At 41.5% G+C, this 22,265-nt stretch overlaps 3 protein-coding genes and 1 non-coding gene across 13 annotated transcripts; 3 read left to right on the top strand and 1 right to left on the bottom strand.

Annotated features, from left to right (window-relative positions):
• The first annotated feature begins 1,529 nt into the window (after nucleotides 1-1,529).
• On the top strand, nucleotides 1,530-6,391 carry LOC144057259 (nuclear inhibitor of protein phosphatase 1-like). Its single transcript, XM_077574587.1, has 7 exons — nucleotides 1,530-1,665; nucleotides 2,102-2,162; nucleotides 2,569-2,722; nucleotides 3,761-3,978; nucleotides 4,065-4,209; nucleotides 5,642-5,706; nucleotides 5,770-6,391. Exons 1-7 carry the CDS (start codon nucleotides 1,613-1,615, stop codon nucleotides 6,121-6,123), a joined length of 1,050 nt encoding a protein of 349 aa, XP_077430713.1. The 5' UTR covers nucleotides 1,530-1,612; the 3' UTR covers nucleotides 6,124-6,391.
• A 1,569-nt stretch (nucleotides 6,392-7,960) lies between these two features.
• LOC144057258 (NADH dehydrogenase [ubiquinone] flavoprotein 1, mitochondrial-like) lies at nucleotides 7,961-14,556 on the top strand. The gene is made up of 10 exons (XM_077574585.1): nucleotides 7,961-8,177; nucleotides 8,849-8,919; nucleotides 8,994-9,164; nucleotides 10,369-10,552; nucleotides 10,634-10,823; nucleotides 12,115-12,327; nucleotides 13,085-13,251; nucleotides 13,341-13,422; nucleotides 13,543-13,688; nucleotides 13,775-14,556. The coding sequence occupies exons 1-10, from the start codon at nucleotides 8,085-8,087 to the stop codon at nucleotides 13,868-13,870; spliced, it is 1,413 nt and encodes a 470-aa protein (XP_077430711.1). The 5' UTR covers nucleotides 7,961-8,084; the 3' UTR covers nucleotides 13,871-14,556.
• On the top strand, nucleotides 8,420-8,491 carry trnae-cuc (transfer RNA glutamic acid (anticodon CUC)). The gene has a single exon. It is a non-coding gene; the product is annotated as a tRNA-Glu (tRNA).
• A 228-nt stretch (nucleotides 14,557-14,784) lies between the features above and the next one.
• khdc4 (KH domain containing 4, pre-mRNA splicing factor) lies at nucleotides 14,785-22,256 on the bottom strand. Of its 10 annotated transcripts, none has more exons than XM_077574570.1 (15): nucleotides 22,099-22,256; nucleotides 21,666-21,846; nucleotides 20,870-20,998; nucleotides 20,623-20,702; nucleotides 20,485-20,537; nucleotides 20,231-20,406; nucleotides 19,757-19,968; nucleotides 18,742-18,802; nucleotides 18,607-18,667; nucleotides 18,158-18,531; nucleotides 17,722-17,868; nucleotides 16,722-16,831; nucleotides 16,544-16,597; nucleotides 15,827-15,912; nucleotides 14,785-15,244 (listed from the first exon to the last, which is right to left on the bottom strand). In XM_077574570.1, exons 1-15 carry the CDS (start codon nucleotides 22,125-22,127, stop codon nucleotides 15,018-15,020), a joined length of 1,980 nt encoding a protein of 659 aa, XP_077430696.1. In that variant the 5' UTR covers nucleotides 22,128-22,256; the 3' UTR covers nucleotides 14,785-15,017. The 10 variants fall into 10 exon arrangements, 6 of the variants coding, with proteins under 6 accessions (XP_077430696.1, XP_077430695.1, XP_077430698.1 ...); XM_077574569.1 differs by having other exon boundaries at nucleotides 14,785-15,247; XR_013295203.1 differs by having other exon boundaries at nucleotides 15,227-15,244; nucleotides 16,722-16,803.
• Between the last annotated feature and the right edge of the window lie 9 nt (nucleotides 22,257-22,265).

Below are 22,265 nucleotides of genomic sequence, written 5' to 3' on the forward strand. Positions count from 1 at the left end.
TGTTGTTGTTTTTGTTGTAACATGCTAGCGCAGCTAGCGCGTTCGGGGAATTAGCGATTTGGTTTAAAAATAACCCGAGATTCTTCACCTCGAATTCACCATTGATTAAATCCTAAAGTAGAAGGCGCAAGAATGTCTGTGTTTTGAGAGCCATCCTACCTTAGAGCATGCGTTTCCAAGTCGTCCGGTGCGGGCGGTATCGTCAAATGTTTGTAATCCAATCGATTCCACTGTGGAGTGTCAATTTCTTATTGCGCACGCTTTTTTTTGTGTATCTTGTGTGGGATTAAAAGAACCAAGCTTTCACTTTCATCTGTGATAAATGATTCAAACCCGGCAAACAAACTTCCACAGCATGCCTAATTATTTATGCGCCATTACCAAGTTTCAACCTGTGCTAGACTGGTGACCTTTCATGCAGCTGGTCCAGATAGATACCATCTGACACTCATCCAAATTGCATCACATGGGATCACGTACAACAAACAGAAGGTGAGAAAAAGCAATCGATGTTTGGGGCTACGGAGAAGTTTCAACATTGTTTTATCTGTGTTATGAAAGATTCTCCCTTTCCACTTGTGTCTTCAGCTGACATTTGAGTGATAACATGCCAACCGTTCATAAAAAAAAAGTTGGAAGCGCATAGGTCGCAACTTGCGCTGCCAGGGAAGGGGGGGGGGGGGGGGGGGTTATCCTATGGGAATAATGTTGCTTTTTCCCATCCAAGAAAAAAAAAAAAACAGGATTTAAGTTTTATTTTATAAAGTGAATTCCGAAATTGATACATTCATACACAGGGGATAATTATAATAGTTTTGGATTTTTCATTACAGTACAGTTTTTTTATGCTTCATTTTAGTACAGTTTTTAATTTTATTATTAGTTTGATCTTTTTTTTTTTTCATATTTAGGCCTATATATGGGATATTTGAGTGCAAGATTTAAAAAAATAAAAAATTACAATAAGTACTGTGTAAGTGTAATAGTAAACTACAATTTCCTAACGTCTGTACTGCAGAACAGTAATACCAAAATAAATACATTTAAAATAAACACCTAAAGCCATTAAAGCCATTAGAAATTAATTGACAAAGATGAAACATTTTCATTATATTCATAGTAAATTTAGCTAGTTTTATAAACGTAAAAATGCGTTTACGTTAGTTGTCTTTTTTTTAACTCATTTTTTATTTTATTTGTTTAATGTGTTTTTCTTGAATTTTAGTTTGTTATTTTTGTAGCTTACATGTTTCATGATGTAATGCTTTTAAAAAAAAATGTTTTTTACTGTGACTCGTGAAATGATATTTTATCTTAAGACATATATATTATTATTCACCCAATACAGCATTTAGTCTCAAGCAAACATTATTTGTGTCTTAAAATATTGTGTCTCTTTTAACCCAAGAGGACATTTTGATTTAAAAACTTGAGAAATTATTAATTATTTTTCATCAATTAAACATCCAAATTTTCTAAATAAACAAAAAATACAACGATAAACTCGTCGAAACCGTGTGAGTCTCTTTCTTTGTGAAACTCCAATTCCCAACAGCCTCCGCGTGCCGGCATTACCCAGCACACACCGCGGCTTTGGGAAGATGAGGCCAAGATGGCGACTAAAACTAGCACAGAGGGCCCTCCTCCTTTTGATTGTCCAACATGGTGAGAAACTGCGCTAGCTTATCGTGTAACGTTGTAGCGCGATACAATCGAGGATGCACGGACAAGCCGTCAAATGTGTTAAAAGTTGGATAAATCTCGTTTTTCGTATGCCGTTTTGTCATTTTCGCTGGTGCTGCTAGCGTTAGCATGTCTCCGATACTAACCAGCTAGCGTTGTCAGCGGCGAGGGGGTTCGCTATCTCCCCACCGAAAATGTGGATCGCATGTAAAAAAATGTAATTTCATGAGTGCTAACGGCATTTTATTGACACAAGGATGAGGAGAAATCCCTTTGTTTTTATGTATTTTTTTTATTTATTAGATGACTTTCTGCACGATGTCACTCGTGTCGTGACTCATTCATTGCACTTGCGTCTACTCCGACTGCGTTTAAGATGTACTAAGTAGAATTCCCCTCAAAATGCACTCGATTTCAGGGGAGGCAAGCCACCCGTCGGGCTCCACCTCGATGTGATGAAAGGAGACAAACTGATCGAGGTAAGCAAAATGTGATACTACTAACAGCGGTTCTCAACTGTAGTCACCCTTGGACAATTTCCTTTTGATCTGGCGCACTCTTGTGGAAGTTGGGGAGTGGAATCTGAAAATATATGAAGTGCTAAAGGCTTTAGTGTGTGTATTGTATTGTATTGTATTGCATTGCATCAGATACATGCCCGACAGCCCAGTGAGTGTCAGTTGTGTTGCACAGCACACTGACCTCCCTCTCCATGGCTGCACGGCTTCCGAAAGGTGCGAGAACAACACTGAGCTCTGATATTTAAGCTTCTCAGTGGTTAGTGGCACTGTTGAGTTATGGCTCAGAGTCACAGCTGATAGACAGGAAATTGTTGACTGGCCGATGCGCAGACTGACAAAATTACCCCCTCCTTCTTTTTTTTAGAAACTGATCATAGACGAAAAGAAGTTCTACTTGTTCGGCAGGAATCCGGACTGGTGCGACTTCACCATCGACCATCAGTCGTGCTCGCGCGTCCATGCCGCCCTGGTCTACCACAAACACCTGAACAGGCTCTTTCTCATCGACCTCAACAGCAGTAAGACACCAACAAAAGGAATTTGCTGCTTTCTAATCAATGTAACTCAAAATGAATCTGGGAATCTATATGAGGAAATATGGTCATTTTTTAAAATCTGTTTGTTTAGTGAGGCTTAGGAGGCACGTGTGGATCTTTAGTCCATCTCCTGTGGCTCCCTGTGGATAAAAAATAAAAATAAAAAATCCTTTTATTTTTTTTACATATTTATTTTATTTTTTTAGGTGAGTATTCTTTAAATTAATTATTGATTTGGATTAATAATTAAATATTTAAAAATTGTCAAAATGTTTAAGTTGTCACAAAAAAGAGATGAAAGGTAGATGAAAAAGTTTTTTTTTTTTATCAATTAATGATTTAGATTAAAAATGGATAAATATTCAAAAATTGTCATTCCAAAAATGTTTAGTTGTCACAAAGAGAGAAAGGTAGATAAAAAAAGTTTAAAACAAATTAATGATTGAGATTAAAAATGAATAATTAAATATTCAAAAATTGTCAGTTCAAATGTTTAAGTTGTCACAAAAAGAGAAAAAGGTAGATAAAAAAGTTTTCAATAGATTAATGATTTAGATTAAAAATGAATAAGTAAATATTCAAAAATTGTCAGTCAAAAATGTTTAATTTGTCACAAAAGGCTGATGAAAAAGTTATTTTTTAAATTGCCTAAAAATGTCCAAAAAGTGACCATAAAATGTTCAAAAGGGAAGGAAAACGGTACAAAATGACCAGAAAATGTCCTTGAAATAGCCAAAAATGGCTGAGAATTTAATATTAAAGGCAGAAAATGTTCAAAAAGTACACAAAACATGTCCAAAATCAAAAGAATAACAAAAAAGACAATTTATTATGTTTGCAATTGGCCTAAAATGACTCTTTTGAGAGAAAAGGTTGCCGACCCCTGGTTTAGCTTAATTTTAGTTGACAAAATTTGTGAAAATAAATTCCAACTTTTCTATTTTTTCCCCAGTTCAAAACGCGAGCACCACCTTTAGATCCAAATTCATCCCGAATCAAATGATCTAACCATGTTTGCAGCACACGGTACCTTCCTGGGACACATCCGCCTGGAGCCGCACAAACCCCAGCAGGTTCCCATCGACTCCACCCTGTCTTTCGGGGCTTCCACGCGCACCTACACCATCCGAGAGAAGCCCCAAACGCAGGGCGGCGGCGGCACCGGCGACGTTAAAATCGGCGACGAGGACGAGCTGAAAGGGCTTCTCGGGCTGCCTGAGGAGGAGACGGAGCTGGAGGTGCGTTTATAGCGCGCGGACGTTTACCCGTCAACAAGTGTCCTCTGTTGATGATGTATTTGGCTACCCTGTGATTGTACCACAAGAACCTCACCGAGTTCAACACGGCCCACAACAAGCGCATTTCCACGCTGACCATCGAGGAGGGCAACCTGGACATCCAGAGGCCCAAGAGGAAGAGGAGGAACTCGCGCGTGACCTTCAGTGAAGAGGACTCCATCATCAATCCGGGTACGCCTGAAAATTTGTTTGCTATGGTTGTTATACTTAAGGGGAAGTCAATCAAAAAATGTATTATTATTTTTTGGGACAAAATCCAGACATTTTTTTAAATCAATATCAGAAGGCGGCCATTTTGCCACTTGCTGTCGACGGAAGATGACATCATAGTTGCTCAGGTCAGCTTCAGAGAACGGGTGAGCTGTCATTGGTCGTTGCCTGAGCCCAGAGCAATGTGATGTCATCTTAAGTCGACGGCAAGTGGCAAAATTGCCGCCCCCTAAAATGGATTAAAACAATTATTCCACAAATGTAATTTTAATCAGAACGCCATCTTTAAACTAGTGAGGTCACATATTATTGTCAAGAAATGTTTAAGGTTGACTTCCACTTTAACTCATTCAGTGCCAGTGACGGCTATAGACGTCAAAAATCCATTTTAACTGGGCTGGCAGTGAATGAATTAAAGACCTTTTGTGTTTCTTGAAAACAGTTCAACTATAAAACTGAACCGCCATCAAAATGTCCTTATTTTCACCTTAACCCATGGCCCGCCCCTTCCGCAAAGTTCCTTAGAACCCGTTTGGTAGTTTTTCCACAAACCCACACGCTAACTAATAAAACGGCCACCAAAACAAACATTCCCTGGTGGAGGTAACATCGGGTAGGAAGCATCCAACCGTCGACAGCAAGTGGCAAAATGGCCGCCCGCTGAGAGGGATAAAAATGGCTGGATTTTGCTTCATAACTCATATTCCACACATGTAATTTTAATCAGAACGTCATCTTTAAACTAGTGAGGTCACATATTATTGTCAAGAAATGTTTAAGGTTGACTTCCACTTTAACTCATTCAGTGCCAGTGACGGCTATAGACGTCAAAAATCCATTTTAACTGGGCTGGCAGTGAATGAATTAAAGACCTTTTGTGTTTCTTGTATCCAAATTTACTTGTAAACAGTTCAACTATAAAACTGAACCGCCATCAAAATGTCCTTATTTTCACCTTAACCCATGGCCCGCCCCTTCCGCAAAGTTCCTTAGAACCCGTTTGGTAGTTTTTCCACAAACCCACACGCTAACTAATAAAACGGCCACCAAAACAAACATTCCCTGGTGGAGGTAACATCGGGTAGGAAGCATCCAACCGTCGACAGCAAGTGGCAAAATGGCCGCCCCCTGAGATGGATAAAAATGGCTGGATTTTGCTTCATAACTCATATTCCACACATGTAATATGAATCAGAATGTCATGTTTAGACTAGTGAGCTCACATATAAAACATTGTCAAGAAATGCCAAAAAACAAACAAAATAACCACCACTGAAATTGAAAAAAAAAAACATTCATTGACAAAATCAAGAGTGAAATTTTATCATATTTTTCATTTGATCAAAATGAAAACAAACTGAAACCACATTTGACGTTGACAAATGCCCCACAGAGGACATCGACCCTTCGGTGGGACGCTTCAGGAACATGGTGCAGACGGCCGTCGTCCCCATCAAGGTAAGACATTTCAAACAAAAAAATCTGCCTTCGTTTCATTTCCTAACCACCCGGTTGCCACAGAAACGGCGCTCCGAGGGCCACAACACGCTGAGCCTGGACGAATTCGCCGCCAAGCGAATGCACGGTTACTCCCTGAGCGGCGGCCTTTACGGCGACCTGCCTCCCACCAGCCACGAGAACCAGCCCACGGGAGCCCCGGGCGGCGCCTCCATGCAGGGCGGCCTCCCGTTGCCCTTCCCCAACCCGGCCCCGGAGGTGGACCTGGCCCCCGAGGCCCCCCGGCCGCCCGTCACCCTCAACCCCACGCCGGTCACGGTGGCCTACCTCCCAGAGACCCTCAACGAGCCGCGCAAAAAGAAATACGCCAAAGAGGCGTGGCCGGGCAAGAAGCCCACGCCGTCGCTGCTCATCTGAGCGCCGACGGCTGACTCTCGGGCTGCGACCTGGCGGGGGCGACGCCGTTCCCCCCCTTGCGTCTTTTTTAAGCCATCGCCTCACGTCGAGGCTCGTGGCGCGAAAGGAGCCGCGTACAAACAAGATAAGGAAACATTTTGAGCCACCGTTAGAAGTGTTTGTGTGTCACAGACTAAAGTTCATTTTGTTTCCTCTCCTATGTTTTACACTTGTTTTCCACTCTTTTCAATGTTTTTTGCAAACGCTATTAATAAATGGCAAAAGGATATTTTTATACCCCGTATTTTAGTGTGACAAGCCACAAGTGTAACTAAGAAAGCGATGCGGTTATTGTGTAAATACACTGTCGATGCATTGCTCATGAAAAGTTGGGGATATTTGGATTTTGGGTGAAATTTCAGAATTTAATTTAAACTCATTCACTGCCATTGACGGCCAAAGACATCAACTTTTTTTTTTTTATTGTATTAGAACAGATATAAAATTTGCGATTAATCGTGAGTTAACTATGAAGTCATACGATTAATTTCGTTTAAAAAAATAATAATCGCCTGACGCCCCTAATTTTAATAATCTTAAAAAAAATGATAAAAAATTAAAAAATATATTATTATTTTTTAAGGAAAAGATTATTAAAAATTAGGAGCGTCAGGTGATTTCATTTTTTAATCAGAATCGCATTACTAGTTAACTCACGATTAATCACAAATTTTATATCTGTTCTAAATGTACAATATATTTTTTTGTAGGTTTTCATACTCGTGTTAACATAAGTGGAAAAAATGTTAAACTAATAGAAATAGTTCAAATGAATTTTTGACGTCTATAGCCGTTAATGGCAATGAATGAGTTAATTAGGGCTGAATGAAATAATCTAATTGTGATTTTATTTCCCCTCAATATTGCAATTGGGAATGAATATGGTCCTCTTAAAAATTTTTTTAAAAAGTTTTTTTTCAAACACTAATTTGTATTACAATAAGATCTGATTACTTATACTTGAATGGTTTGGTCTTATAAGTTAGGTTTAGGCTAAAATAAAGAAAAAAATGAACCATTAGTATAAAAGACAATTTATGTACTTGAATTCCAGTTAGTCATTTAAGCGTTCCCTATAACGTCACAAAACTCTATCAAACAAATGTAACAAATCACTCAGGAAATGTTAGATTACACATTTGTCTTATATATATATATTTTACTTTATATATGTCCTTTATTATATATATTTTATTTAACGTATTTCGTGAGTTTCTGGTTTGTGTTAAATTACTACTACTAAATACAGTCATTTATGTAACTTGGTGTGCAACCTGGATGCATCGTATGATCTAATGTTTTTAATGCTTTGCTGCCATCTAATGGCAAAGTCGACAAAAGACAGGACTAGAGGTCAAATTTAATAAGCACTTGCATGCAAGGAGACAATCTGATGGCTGTGGAGTGCACAAATCAGAGACAGAAAGAAACGAGGGCTACTTTGTTATCTTCACGCCAAAACAAAAGCTATATGAGTTTATATTGAACTATATTATTTTTCATTGATAAGCTTAATCCTAAAATGTCATCAAAAGCCGATTATCCCTAACTTTTTGTGAGTAACGTATATCCTCATAGTCATAATGTTGCACTGTATAACCGTTTGTGATGTCTGACTCAATGTTAATTAAAAAAAAAAAAAGTACTTGCGGTAATTTCTGTAGTTACCTCTTTGGACAGGAAACTTTATTAAAAGTAAACAATAATGTTCTTTAATATATATGTATATCAAAAGCACACGATTTACATCGTCTATGGCCGGAAGTGACGTACATATCCTTTAATCCTATAACGTTAATGAAGCAGAAGACGCGGCCGGTCACTGACTTTGGATTTCGGTCCCTTCTCTTGTCCTTCCTTGTTGTGATTGAAAACGTGGAAGAAGGAAAACACTGGGAACAACTTCGACTTAACTCTCGAGGATGCTAGTTGTTTTGACGGGCCGGAAATTGTGGCCCATCTTGGGGCGTCACGTGACCCAGCGCGCCACCTACTGTACTGCAGCTCAGCCTCAGGTACGCACGCACGCAATACAAAATTGTGCATTATGACGACGATGCGTGTTGCCATTTGGAATACTTCAGTGTGCTCACGTCACGTGCTCCTAAATGCGTTGACCCAAAAAAATCACACTACTTTAAGTAAAACTGCACGTACTTAAGTTAAAAGAAAATACTATGTTAAGAGATGTTTGAATTTATGTATATGCAACAAGTGGCCGTAGATTTTGGGAATTATTGGTAAGATGCACAACATGTCCCTGGTGGTCTAGTGGTTAGGATTCGGCGCTCTCACCGCCGCGGCCCGGGTTCGATTCCCGGTCAGGGAACAATTTTCTTGCAAATGCAGAGGATAGATTATGTGTACATGACTGAAAAAAAGATGATTATTATTCGTCTATATATCGTTTTTTTTTTTCAACTCATAAAAATTCTTGAAGAAAAAAAAATCGCTGGTAAAAAAAAATATTGGGGAAAAATTTGCAAACAGGTGAATTCACTTTGTTTTTATTTGGGTTTATGAAAAAATTGATAATTTAACTCATTCACTGCCATTGAGGCTATAGACGTCAAAAATTCATTTGAACTATTTTTTTAGTTTAAAATTTCTTCTACTATTGCTAAATAGTTCAAATTAATTTTCGATGTCTGTAGCCGTCAATGTAATGTGCTGTCCATGTTTCCAGAAAGCAAAGTTTGGTCCTCTGAGCGATGAAGATCGAATCTTCACTAACTTGTACGGCCGACATGACTGGAGGTGAACGCGCCGACCGCCGACGTCCATTGAGCTTCCTCTTCAGATTCATCTTCGTCATCTTCTCTGCGCTTCAGGCTGAAAGGAGCGCTGAGGCGAGGGGACTGGTACAAGACCAAGGAGATCCTCCTCAAGGGACCCGACTGGATCATCAACGAGGTGAAGACGTCCGGGCTGAGGGGCCGAGGAGGGGCGGGCTTCCCCAGCGGCATGAAGTGGAGCTTCATGAACAAACCCAGTGATGGCAGGTCAGCGCATTTTGGCCTAGGGTTTCAAAATAGGGTTTTAAACTAGGGTTAGGGTTTCAAAGTAGGGTTTTAAACTAGGGTTAGGGTTTCAAAGTAGGGTTTTATACTCGGGTTAGGGTTTCAAAATAGGGTTTTATACTCGGGTTAGGGTTTCAAATTAGGGTTTTAAACTAGGGTTAGGGTTTCAAAGTAGGGTTTGAAACTAGGGTTAGGGTTTCAAAGTAGGGTTTGAAACTAGGGTCAGGGTTTCAAAGTAGGGTTTGAAACTAGGGTCAGGGTTTCAAAGTAGGGTTTGAAACTAGGGTTAGGGTTACAAAGAAGGGTTTTAAACTAGGGTTAGGGTTTCAAAGTAGGGTTTGAAACTAGGGTTAGGGTTTCAAAGTAGGGTTTGAAACTAGGGTTAGGGTTTCAAAGTAGGGTTTGAAACTAGGGTTAGGGTTTCAAAGTAGGGTTTGAAACTAGGGTTTCAAAGTAGGGTTTTAAACTAGGGTTAGGGTTTCAAAGTAGGGTTTGAAACTAGGGTTAGGGTTTCAAAGTAGGGTTTTAAACTAGGGTTAGGGTTTCAAAGTAGGGTTTTAAACTAGGGTTAGGGTTACAAAGTAGGGTTTGAAACTAGGGTTAGGGTTACAAAGTAGGGTTTGAAACTAGGGTTAGGGTTACAAAGTAGGGTTTGAAACTAGGGTTAGGGTTTCAAAGTAGGGTTTGAAACTAGGGTTAGGGTTTCAAAGTAGGGTTTGAAACTAGGGTTAGGGTTTCAAAGTAGGGTTTGAAACTAGGGTTAGGGTTTCAAAATAGGGTTTGAAACTAGGGTTAGGGTTTCAAAGTAGGGTTTGAAACTAGGGTTAGGGTTTCAAAGTAGGGTTTGAAACTAGGGTTAGGGTTTCAAAGTAGGGTTTGAAACTAGGGTTAGGGTTTCAAAGTAGGGTTTGAAACTAGGGTTAGGGTTTCAAAGTAGGGTTTGAAACTAGGGTTAGGGTTTCAAAGTAGGGTTTGAAACTAGGGTTAGGGTTACAAAGAAGGGTTTTAAACTAGGGTTAGGGTTACAAAGTAGGGTTTTAAACTAGGGTTAGGGTTTCAAAGTAGGGTTTGAAACTAGGGTAAGGGTTTCAAAGTAGGGTTTGAAACTAGGGCTAGGGTTTCAAAGTCGGGTTTTAAACTAGGGTTTTGTTTACTTTTGGTGAACTCAAATAATCTTGGCTTACAGGCCTAAGTACTTGGTGGTGAATGCTGACGAAGGTGAGCCGGGCACATGTAAAGACCGTGAGATCATGCGTCACGACCCGCACAAGTTGCTGGAGGGCTGTCTGCTGGCGGGAAGAGCCATGAGTGCCCGCGCCGCTTACATCTACATCAGGGGAGAGTTCTACAACGAGTCGTCTAATGTGCAGGTACACGCTGCCCCCCCCACACACACACACACACAATTTTTATTTTATTTTATTTTTTTATTAATGTGCATCTTGGCGCAGATTGCCATCAGTGAGGCCTACCAAGCGGGGCTGATCGGAAAGGATGCGTGCGGTTCGGGGTACGACTTTGACGTGTTTGTCATGCGGGGGGCCGGCGCTTATATATGCGGAGAAGAGACGGCCCTCATTGAGTCGCTGGAAGGCAAACAAGGAAAGCCCAGACTCAAGCCTCCTTTCCCTGCAGACATAGGTGAGCTCGCCGCACTCCGCCAGCTAAAATGGATACGTCGCATTTGTTACGGAGAAATTTCCACCAAACCTCGTGGAGGGCTAGTAGTATATGGCTAATATTCATTTTCATTAAAAGGGAAAATTTGCATCAAAATTCGAAAAAATCCCAACTCCAGCTCTTACTTTTTGGGGGGAATTTTAAAGCATATGTTTATTGAACAGCTTTTAGGGTTCGTAAAATATTGGGAGTTTAAAAAAAAAAATCTTAGTCAATAGACATTAGGGGTGTGCCAAAAAATCGATTCTCATAAGAATCGCAATTCTCATTTATTACGATTCAGAACCGATTTTTAAATATCCCAAAATCGATTTTATTAAAATAATTTTATTCTGTCTGTGTGTGCCTTTATTTGAAGCGCTGTTCATGTTATACCCGATTTGGCCACTTAGGGGCAGTGATGCACTGTTAAGTTGTAGTAGCCACATTAGAGAGTAGAAAGAAAAAGTCACGATCAAGTTATTCCAATAAAAGTTTTTTTTTTTTTGCAGTGTGCAGCCGTTCTTTTGAGTGATAAAAGTGCCGGGAGTAGCGCGCTAATTAGCATTAGCGAGTCAGACTGGAGTAGATCATTACAATTCCTTGCACATCTATAAATTGAAGCAAAAATCATTGTCAATCATATCATTTTGAATCAAAAATCGAGTCGTGAGACATTCAAAGATTCCCACCCCTAATAGACATCTTAATATATATATATAAATCTAACAGTTCCGGGATATTGGTAGCAGCATGTTTTCAAAAAGTTAAATAAAAACTTTTTCTACAGTAAATAAAGTAGTGCAAAATTTAAAAATATCTGAAGTATTACATTTTTACTTATCTTAGTTTTAATTTCAAACAAAAACAGAAGGTGCAGAGTTCCCAGGGTCAGCAGCATCTATGAATTTTTTTTAAAAATAATACATTTTAATTAGTTCCCTGAAGTTAACACTTTTTTAAATGGATGTATTATCAGCCATATTCTTCAAAATGGCCAAAGCCGATTTCCGTCAAAATGCTGAATATCGTCACCGATAATCATATAATCATCATAATAATTATTTTCCTCACAAATGTTCTTTATTGATAGCACATGTTTTACCATTGACAAAAAAAAAAAGCAAACTCAATGGAATTCAGTTGAGAAATGAGCAAATTATGGCTTGATTTCAACGTCCATAGCCTTAGGAAAGTTGCCCCTACCAACATGGCCGCTATGTAGACACGTCAGTTAGCTGACACAAGTTTTCGCTTCCCTTTTTTTATATAGGAGTGTTTGGGTGCCCGACGACCGTTTCCAACGTGGAGACAGTCGCCGTGGCACCTGCCATCTGCCGCAGGGGCGGAGCTTGGTTCGCCAGCTTTGGAAGGGAGAGGAACTCCGGAACCAAGCTGTTCAACATCTCAGGCCACGTGAACACACCGTGCACCGTGGAGGAAGAGATGTCCATCCCCCTGAGGGAGCTGATAGAGAGACACGCAGGTGTGTTCGTGTACATTCCCCTGGTTCACGCTCCCCAGTAGAAAAATCTACTGTAATGTGAAATTTCATATTTTGTTTACCGATTTACCATTACCAGTGTGTTTTTGTACTTTCAATAGGTGGCTTTCCATCCACCTATTTTTATTTAAATTTTCAAGAATTGCAAAAAAGAAACTGAATGGAAACGCCAGACATAAAAAAAAAGGCCCCAAAATTCGCAAAAAAGGTGTTTTTGAAGCGTATCGAAAAAAGAAAAATGCGCATTTTGGCGATGGAAACAGATTTTGCGAATAAGCGACTACAAGACCGGATATACGTTGCACGTTTTGGCCGATAATACGTCACACGCACGTTTGTAGTCACAATAAATGGCGGATGATAAAGTAAGATATGTTTGGGGAGACAAAGAAACACGATTAATTTTATAATTAATTAAAGAAAAAAAAAGCATGAATGCCATTTTAGATGGCTTTATTTGCAGCAGCTCTCAATGTAACAACACACTTCACTTACATGCGGGAGGGAAGCCAACAAGACAAACTACTTCCGTTTAGTCCGTCAAAACAAACATTCCCACCTGGAACTCCTCATTGTCCCAAAGTTCCGTCATCTCACGGCGCATATTCGCGAAAGAAGAGCGGATGGAAACGGGGATAAATCGCATGTCCGTTTTGCGCATTTTCACAAAATTCGCATACAAATTTCGAAACATTTGGATGGAAACCTGACTAACGTTACTGTTATTTTTCGTGCACAGGAGGAGTGAGGGGTGGCTGGGATAATCTATTAGGGGTAATCCCCGGGGGTTCCTCCACTCCCATTATTCCTCGGCACGTGTGTGATGACGTAATGATGGATTTTGACGACCTGGTGCGGGCGGAAAGCGCCCTGGGCACGGCCGCCATCATCGTCATGGATAAGTCGGTAAACAGTAGAGAAGAAAACCTCAATAGTGTGGCAGTTTATACTCTTTTGGACCCGGCTGGCGTCAAGTATTTGATTTGTCCGTGCAGACCGACGTGATTCGAGCCATCGCACGTTTGATTGAGTTCTACAAGCACGAGAGCTGCGGCCAATGCACACCTTGCAGAGAGGGTGAGCCACCCAAAACTCGCACGTTTTTCAAGCCATTCTGCCTTCAAGAAATGCCGACTTTGGCTCTCCTTTCCCACGTACAAGGGCATTTTGTTTGAAGCTTTGTGAAATGCTTTTCAGGGGTGGACTGGATGAACGCGATGATGTGGAGATTTGTGAGAGGAGAGGCGGCGGTTTCTGAGATCGACATGATCTGGGAGCTGAGCAAGCAGATCGAAGGACATACCATTTGTGCTCTCGGGGACGGAGCTGCTTGGCCCGTGCAGGTGAAGCTCATCAACACGTGACAGTCAAGTAAAGTGAACAGCAAATGCTTGGTGGGAGTCTTCATTCCACAATTGGTCCTCCACAGGGTCTGATACGCCATTTCCGTCCAGACATGGAGGCTCGCATTGCTCAGCACAACAAGAAAAACGCTCCAAGGCACACGGACATTGAGATGATCTGAAATCAAGTACAGCGGACCCCTGCATACACTCGCAGACCACCTATTCTAAATTCAGTATTATTAACTCATTCACTCATAGCCATCTTCACTGAAGCAACCCCCTTCGCTACTGGCTGTTTTACTGGATTTTGCAAGGCCCACAGAATATTGGGTTCTATTGCTATAAAAACATGGAGCCTACCAAAAGAAAGATTAAAGTCTCTTCTTTCATCAGGAAAAAAAACAAACATATTTCTACCTATATCCGTTTTGCAGCAATTAGCATTAGAATATAGCGAATTTGCATCTATATTCACAAATTTAGACCTGTGGGTAAATGAGCTTAATTGCAACATGGCCCTGGTTTGTCTTTTATACTCTGCTGCCACCTGCTGGCTGTTTTTGTAATTCCTACTATTGCTTTACCCGTTCTCTGCAGTTCTAGCATAAAAAACAAAACAAAACATAAAAACATGTAAATATGTCTTTGGGACATGTAAAACATTTAAAATAGAACGTATTTATACGTTTTTGGGAGCAAATAAGTTAATTACTGGTACTGTATATGCAGATTTTTGCTATTAGCGGGTGGGCTCAGTCCTTGACTAGCGGGGGGCCACTATACGGTTTGCAGGCATATAAGTACATACTATAGAAATGTTTTATGCTGTTTGCTAATTATTCTGATAAACTAAACCTCAAACCAGTGCAAGATCAAGACCTGTTTTTGTCAACGGCCAATGAAAAAGATTTTTTCATTCCTTCTCCAAAACAGATTTTGCTTAAGGAAAAAAAAAAATAAAGAAAAATCAGATATACAGCATTTGTATGTTGCAATTTATGCCACTTTATTTCCAAAAAGCAACCATTATTTCAGTTATTACTACACATTAGTCAAATAAATCACTACCAAAAAAAGGACAATATGGATTAAATTAAAGCTGATCGTCATTTTAAAATTTTATTTCCACAAAGACGATATATTTAGATATTCACAGTTTCTCCAAAATCAATTACTCATGTGAGCATTCAAACATCCACCGCTTTGCAAAGTGTCAGTCCTAAAAATGTTCATCTTTTCAACTGTACACGTGCAGAAAACACAAATATGCTTACTTGGACTAAACCCAAAGCTACGAGTCATCCGGGTGGAACTGCTGTGGAACTTTCAGGGCGCCATCCAGAAGGGCATGGACTGCTGCTGCGGCTGCGTTTTAGCCCGAGGAGGCGCCGGGGGTGGGCAGCGGTAGCCCTGAATCCATTCTAAGGAGGTAGAAGGGGAGCCCCCGGGGTTACCTGACCCCGAACCTTTGGAACTCGGGTGGTCTTCCTCTTCATCGGAGGAGTCGCCGGCGTACGCGACCAAGCCCGTTTTTAGCCTCTTCCCAGCAGGCTCTGCTAGAAGGGGGGGGGGCACACATTTGAAGGAAAAAGAGAGAAAGACGAGAAGAAAAACAGCAACAACAAAACATGGCAGCAGCAATTCAACATGATCCAAATCGGAAGAAACAGATTAGTTCGGCGGAGGATGGGTGGGCCATCCCAGAGCCGCCATTGGTCGGTGGGGGGCGTCCAATGGAGCGGCAGGACGGCGTCACGTGACAAGTCGTTGTCAACACCCCCCCGCCCCCCAGGGATGACATGGAAGAGAGGAAAAACAGAGAAAAAAAGAGAAAACACAAAAACAGGAGAGAGACTCGTTAGTGAGGGAGGCCAACACCGCACAGTGATGATGTCATCAGAATGGGACAAAGACACTGGATAAAAGGCGCCACTTTTTAGCCTTTTTTTGTTTGTTTTTAGCCACTGCGGCAGAATCCTGGAAGAGTCATCAAAAGCATCAACTCTGCCTCAGCTGATCCCACAGGAGACATTTTAGTTTAAGTCTTAAGTGGATTCCTGCTAAAATTGTAAGGAGGGGGGGAATGTTCCACTTTTGCTGACTGTGGACTTGTCAATGCGATGTAATGGACTTACCCACAGGGCCTTGCGGTGGCCTTCTGTCCTCCATCTTGGGTCTCACGCAATTTACCGGCAACAGCGGTGGAGGCATTAGTTGCCTACTGTAGAAAAAACAACAACACTTAGCTATTTATATTGATTAAAAAACAACAATTGTTTTGATACTCTGTTATATTCATGGCCATAATGTTGGGCAACCCAAAAAAATTTTTAGTGTTACAATTATACACTTATTAAAAATAGTTTGATTTTATGAGTAAAGAAAGAAATAATGCATTACTGTAGCGTGTTAAAATTACCGCAATAAAAGGTGAAAAGTATGTGTAAAATAACATAACATAAAATAATTTTATGTAAAATGACCATAAAAAAATGAAAAATTAAAAAAAATATATATATATTTTTGTAAAGAAAATTACATTAAATGTGTAAGAATTAAAATTTTGGCAAGTGTGTTTGTGACGTTAATGTTAAAAATGTTTTTAAAAAAAATACAGTACAGCAATCCCCAGTAAACAAAAAAAAAAGTGTAAAAAGTCTTTAAGGCTATAACTATCAAATTAATTTTCATCACATATTTCCTATACATTTAATAATTAGATTTTTTTGTCCAAAGTGTTTAAGAAGTGTGTTTCGATAAGTTTGGATGTTTCAAAGCGTCCAGGAAAGTATTAAGGCTAAAAGCTATATATATAAATTAATAAAAAGTTTAATGATATTGCGGATTTTCACCTATGTCCGGTGGGCCTGGAACGTAACTCCCGGGATGAACAAGGGATCACTGTACTGTAAAAAAAATAAAATAAAATAAAATAAAAACAATCAAATGTAACATGTAGCATACGGTGCACGGGTAGATTAAAAAATAATGAAAAGCGTGAGAAATGTTTTCCAACAGAACTTTGCGTACCCGTCCCTCTCACTCGTCTGGCCGGAGGAACTCGCCGGTGGGGGTCCTGCAGTCTCGGGGCTGCCCGGGGAGAAGCCTGCACCTAAATTAGTCATATGAATGGGTCCATGCTATGAGCAGAAAGACACACAGGCGCCATTAGCAGACATCCTCAACTTGAATTTACTGGCCACAGTATCAAATGTCCCCCCCACCGTCACCCACCCCCCCCTTACCAAAATGTCCGACGTCACAATTTAAAGGCACTTTCAGCGTATCACAGAAAATATATTTTTTCTTCATGTAATTAACCACCATAAGTAAATAGGAAACAAAACTAAAGCTAAACCGTTTTAATTGTTCCCGCAGAATATTATTGGATGTTCTATTTGTATATTAGGGCCGTGTTTATAGTAAACTAACAGTTTGATGGTTTCAAGTGATCGCAATAGTGATGCTAATTCTTGTTAGCCCGTCTACGGTGTTTCCCATCCATGTTAGCATTAAGCTAGCTGACTTAATTTGGCTAATGATAATGACAGTGATGTGTTTGAAGGCAAGAACGGCAGCTTTATTTATGTGGCTCTTTTCATACACATTGTGCTTTACCTAATGAAAAATTTAATTCCCTTGTTTTTTGTGTCAGCCGTACAGTAAAAGTTGAACCCTTTTGAAGCAAGTAAACTTGGCCTGTTATTTAGTGAACTTTGCGAGTGAGAACGGGTGCTAGGAAATACTTAAAACGGTAAACTGTAAAGTAACCTTAGCAAAAATGCAGATTTCACAACAAGAACACGTGAAGTTTTGGACACGGCAAGCATAGGAGATCTGAAGACCTGAAGCCGCAGGGAAAATATATTGCGCTTCTAGTCCAAACTTTACGGCATGTGTATGACTTGGATACATTGCGAGAGCACAACGTATCATCGAGTATCAACTACCAAACATTTTAAAGGAGGACAACACAAAATGTAAAAAAAAAAATAAAATAATTGACTGATGCGTTGTACATGCTGCTCACCTGATAGCCAAGCAGGCCACTGTCACGCTCGTCGGGCACTTCCTCTGTGAAGCGTCTTTTCTGCGCTGGATTGGCCAACGCGGATGGAGGAGGCGGGGCTTTGGGTGGGGCCACAGCCGAAGGAACATAGGACATTGGAGGAACCGTCTGTGCATCGAGAGAAGAAATCAGTCAGTATTCATGGTCTTCTACAATATGCAAAATAATTTGATGTTTAATATGACTGATGACTGAATGAGCAATGCCTGGGTTTAATTTAAATCCTGTTAAAAATCACATTATTTTTCTGGAGCCAGCAAATTTTGAGTTTCCGTTAGCTCTATATGCAGTACATATATTTCAATTAACTACTGAAATGCTGTAATTTGCCAACATATTCCTATGTATTGACATACAACTGTACAATATTACATTCACAATGTTTGCAAATGGCTACCTGAACCACAGTAGCTGGAGGAGGAACAGGAACAGGAACTGGAACTGGAACTGGAGCAGGGGGAGGAGCAGGAACAGGCGGGAGAACGGGTGGCGGAAGAGGTGCTGGAACTGGAGCGGAAACAGGAGGCGCCGGACAAAGAGGCGGGGCCAGATTAGGAGGCGGCGGCGGCGGCACTGGAGTAGGTGGGAACTGAGGGAGGACAAGATTGGGTGGCGCTGGGAGTGGCATGGGGGGAGGCACGGAGAAGGACATTGGTGGGTGCTGATTCTGAGGCGGGGGCACTGGCATGGGATAGCCCGGCTGGAAGCCAGCTGGGGGGTAGTATGGTGGCTGCGGGGGCATCCCGTTCATCACCGGGGGCTGTGCGAAACCTGGAAGGAGACGAGGGTGTCAAGACGGTCAGGTGATGCGAGACAGCAGCTTTAAATTACATTTTGAAAATGTACCTTGTTGTGATGGCATCATTGAGCTCATTTGACTGAGGAAGCGAGAATACTCTGCGTGGACCTAATAAGGGATGACAAAACCTCATAGTGGCTCGACAATCACGTGTACAAACGTAACAAAAAGGTGCTGCTCACAGTTTGAAGCAGGTTTCGACACAATGTTTTTGCTGCTGCGAGACCTTCTGGTTTGGGATGACTGCAAAAGAACATTGGAAACATGGTAAGGTCAAACTACTTTGCATCATAACAATGACAAGCGAAGAGGAACTGTTCAAAATCATTCACTCATTCCGTATTCACTATACTGTGTGATTTGGTATTTGCATATTCACGCTATGAAATATGTAGAAGTGAGTTGAGGAGCTTCATTTGTAGACAGAGATTTGCCACCATCCTCTCATTTTTGCATTGTAGTATCTGTGACTGAATGTGTGTAGCGTGAAAAATTCGCGGGCTAACCATTCCCCCAACGCTAACCACGGGATAACTCCCAAATAGCCGCTAAAAAACGGCTATTAGGGTAGCCCGCGACCTAACCGTTAGCTCACGGGCTAACCTAATAGCCGTTAATTCGCGAGCTAGCCGTTAAACTCGCGGGCTAATTGCCGCTAATTCGCGGGCTAACCGTTCACCCGCACGATAACTCCGAAACAACTGCTAATTTGCGAGCTAACTGTTAGCTTGTGGGCTAACTGTTCACCCACACGCTAACCCTGGCATAACGCCCAAGTAGCCGCTAAAAACAGCTATTAGGTTAGCCTGCGGCCGTTAATCTGCAAGCTAGCCATTAGCTCGCGGGCTAATAGCCGCTAATTGCTTCTTATAGGCTGTTATCACTGCACGAGCAAACCAATCAGATGGTGTTGTGGGCGGGCCAATGCTGCAGGGAGTCAACAGCCGCTGGAGGAGAAAAGCGCCCATCGGAGCAAAAATAACAGTTTTTAATATATCAGCCATCAAAACAAAAAAAAAAGGAGGCAGATGCCAATATTCATAAAATGCTGAATATTGGCACCGATTATCTGCCGGGCCGATTATCGGTCTATCCCTAACATTCTCACCAATGGCTGCATTAAATGAGCTATGGATGTTTCCCACAGTGAGTGATTCTGAACACAGCCCACATTTTGCGGGCTTGAGCGACCCCCACCTGATGTAGATGTACATGGGCTCAAAGGCCTCTCGTCCGGACGTGGGCTCCAGACAGCCTGAGCCTTTTCCCCTGAGGAAGACTTTGGCTCCGGTCTCAGCCTGGATGTGTTGCAGGTACGAGCAGTTGGGACCCTCCACCCGCTCTTTGACCGGAAAGCCCGGGATGGCATGCTCCAGGCCCACAAAGGTTTTATCTTGAACGTAGTGCATCTGCAAAATCAGAATCGTTAAATGTTTTTTTTGATTTTATACATACTAGTACAGTTTTTAATCAACTCCGTACTTGCATGCTGAATAGCATTACTAAAACGTCAAATAAAACTCCCTGTTTTTGTTTTTTTTTAATGCTAGGAGCTTGTCCCTGGAACAAATCATTTCGCTTGACATTGTATTTCCTTTTGGGAAAACGTGGGACATTGAGGTCACGCAACTGAGCTTCCAGTGCGTTTTCAATCATAACTGTCTGTCTTACCCCGGTTATGAAATGCGGTTTGTGGTGCGTCATTGGGGGTAGCGAAGGTGGAGGTGTTTGCTGATAAACCGTCACAGCGGGCGGGGTGGAGGAAAAGGACGAGGACACCGACGACGAGGCGGTCGCTGCTTTTACAACCCCGTTGGTGATGATCTCCTTGATTTTGTTAACAGCTCCTGAAAGCGCAGCCAAACAAACGTGTCGAAAAAAAATACGACATATTTACACATAGGGCAGAGTACGGTACTACTGACGGTCCACAAGCTCCCGCGTCTGTCCTTGAACGTGCAGATACAGAGGTCGGTCCCTAAGAGGAAAGAGGACAAAGGTCGCGTTAAGACACATAATAAACAAGACAACTTGAGATGGCTCAAGAGAGACGAGCAAGTCACCCTGGTGGCGCTTTGCCCTTTTCCTCTGCAGTCATGTAGCGCCCTCTGGTGGACACGGCAGCACTGCTCACTTTACTGATCTGGAAACAAAGAATGTCACATTTTTACACACTAGAACAACCCTGCCACATTTGAATAATATCACCAAGTATATGAAACGAGGCGTCCAAAACATGAAAAGCAGGCCATTGTCTCATTTTCAAGGGCTATTACTAACAATCATTGAATACCAGTTATCCATACTGACCTCATCCTGTGTCTGTCCTCGTGTCAACAGATTCCGGCACGTGATCGGGACGTCATTGATCTCGACCTCCGCCACTACTAGGTCATCTTTAGCCTTGGCTGACACCTGAGGTTTCCCAATGCCTGTAACCTGAAGAAGAGGGCAAGTGTTACCGCAAAGATTAAACTCATAAAATGCTTTTAATGTACAGCACCAAAATATTAAGATCAAGGATTAAATTAAATCAATTTTTACTTCCTGGTCGGCTGCTACGTCAGGACTTACAAACACGGCCCTGTTGGCAACCGGCCATTCGTGCTTGTCAGAGACTCTCACATTGAGCAAGTACTCTGTGAAAAGGAATTAATTCTCTCTGCTTCGTCATTGTTCACCTCATCTGAGTGCGTTTGTGTATGGGTGCGACCAAGTTGACTGACGTGAGGGAAAGAAGCAGTGTGACTAAATGTTAATAACATATGTAAACAAACAAACAATGTATCAAGTCTGGGCTAAACTATTATTATGATCATTTAATTTATCCAACGCGATATAGTAATTATTGTGATAGCCCTACTCGTATCTCAAATTCGTGCTCGCAAGTCAAATCATAATTGGCTATGACACCTTGAAATACTAGAAAATCAGATCATTCGCATCTGAAGGTACTAATGTACTGCCTCCAGCTCTCATTGTGCAAAGTGGTTCTAAATAAACCACTGCCAACTACAACAACCCTATAATTAAATTAATACTTGTGAGCAAGTTGAACAAAATCAAATCGTAGAAAACATTCCTTGCAGCAGTGTTTATCGTTTACCTTTTCAATTGGTCCCGGCGTGCCAATCTGCGAGGGTTTGAGTTTGCCCTTTGCTACCAGCATGGCGTTAATCTTAGCGGCCACGGCGGCGGCGGCGTCCAAAGCCCCGGTGGGTGCCGCCTCAGCATCCCCCGGTCCTCCACAACCGGGACCCGGCTGGTCCCACTTGCTAGAGCGGCGGCTAGGAAGACAACAACACATCATTTACTCAAGCAGCCAGACGGAGGGCGTGGATATAATTATGCATTACAGTGATATAAAGTGCGATGACAAGCATAGTTGTGATTACGGTTTTAAAGAGACGTAATAATATTTAGCGTGGCTAACTACAAAGAGCTAAAGCGCAGCAAGAGTCCACAATGGTTATATAAACTAGCGAGTCCAGTTATAAATGACGATGGCCAAAATATTATCACACGACCGCTTAACTTACCCGCCGTTTTGACTTCCACCAAATGACATATATGTCCTTAAAAGTTCCTCTTTCGCTGTGTAAAGACACACGCGAGGTATGTGTTTCTCTATATTTAGCACACGTATGACACTAGCTGACGCTAAGCTAACCAAGCAGACAGACGCTTCCGTCTCCGGTTTGTGGAT

This window comes from Vanacampus margaritifer, chromosome 9 (genome assembly GCF_051991255.1).
Source record: "Vanacampus margaritifer isolate UIUO_Vmar chromosome 9, RoL_Vmar_1.0, whole genome shotgun sequence".
In the NCBI taxonomy this organism is placed as follows: domain Eukaryota; kingdom Metazoa; phylum Chordata; class Actinopteri; order Syngnathiformes; family Syngnathidae; genus Vanacampus; species Vanacampus margaritifer.

Excerpts from the sequence above, each read along its gene's own strand:
- LOC144057258 (XM_077574585.1), top strand. The coding sequence starts at position 8,085 with ATGCTAGTTGTTTTGACGGGCCGGAAATTGTGGCCCATCTTGGGGCGT. Across the intron at positions 8,178-8,848 it reads GTACTGCAGCTCAGCCTCAG|AAAGCAAAGTTTGGTCCTCT; the intron begins GTACGCACGCAC and ends CCATGTTTCCAG. Across the intron at positions 13,252-13,340 it reads TCATCGTCATGGATAAGTCG|ACCGACGTGATTCGAGCCAT; the intron begins GTAAACAGTAGA and ends TTGTCCGTGCAG.
- LOC144057259 (XM_077574587.1), top strand. The coding sequence starts at position 1,613 with ATGGCGACTAAAACTAGCACAGAGGGCCCTCCTCCTTTTGATTGTCCA. Across the intron at positions 1,666-2,101 it reads CCTTTTGATTGTCCAACATG|GGGAGGCAAGCCACCCGTCG; the intron begins GTGAGAAACTGC and ends ACTCGATTTCAG. Across the intron at positions 3,979-4,064 it reads AGGAGGAGACGGAGCTGGAG|AACCTCACCGAGTTCAACAC; the intron begins GTGCGTTTATAG and ends TTGTACCACAAG.
- khdc4 (XM_077574569.1), bottom strand. The coding sequence starts at position 22,127 with ATGTCATTTGGTGGAAGTCAAAACGGCGG. Across the intron at positions 21,847-22,098 it reads GGTGGAAGTCAAAACGGCGG|CCGCCGCTCTAGCAAGTGGG; the intron begins GTAAGTTAAGCG and ends TTGTCTTCCTAG. Across the intron at positions 20,538-20,622 it reads AAGGGCAAAGCGCCACCAGG|GGACCGACCTCTGTATCTGC; the intron begins GTGACTTGCTCG and ends CTTTCCTCTTAG.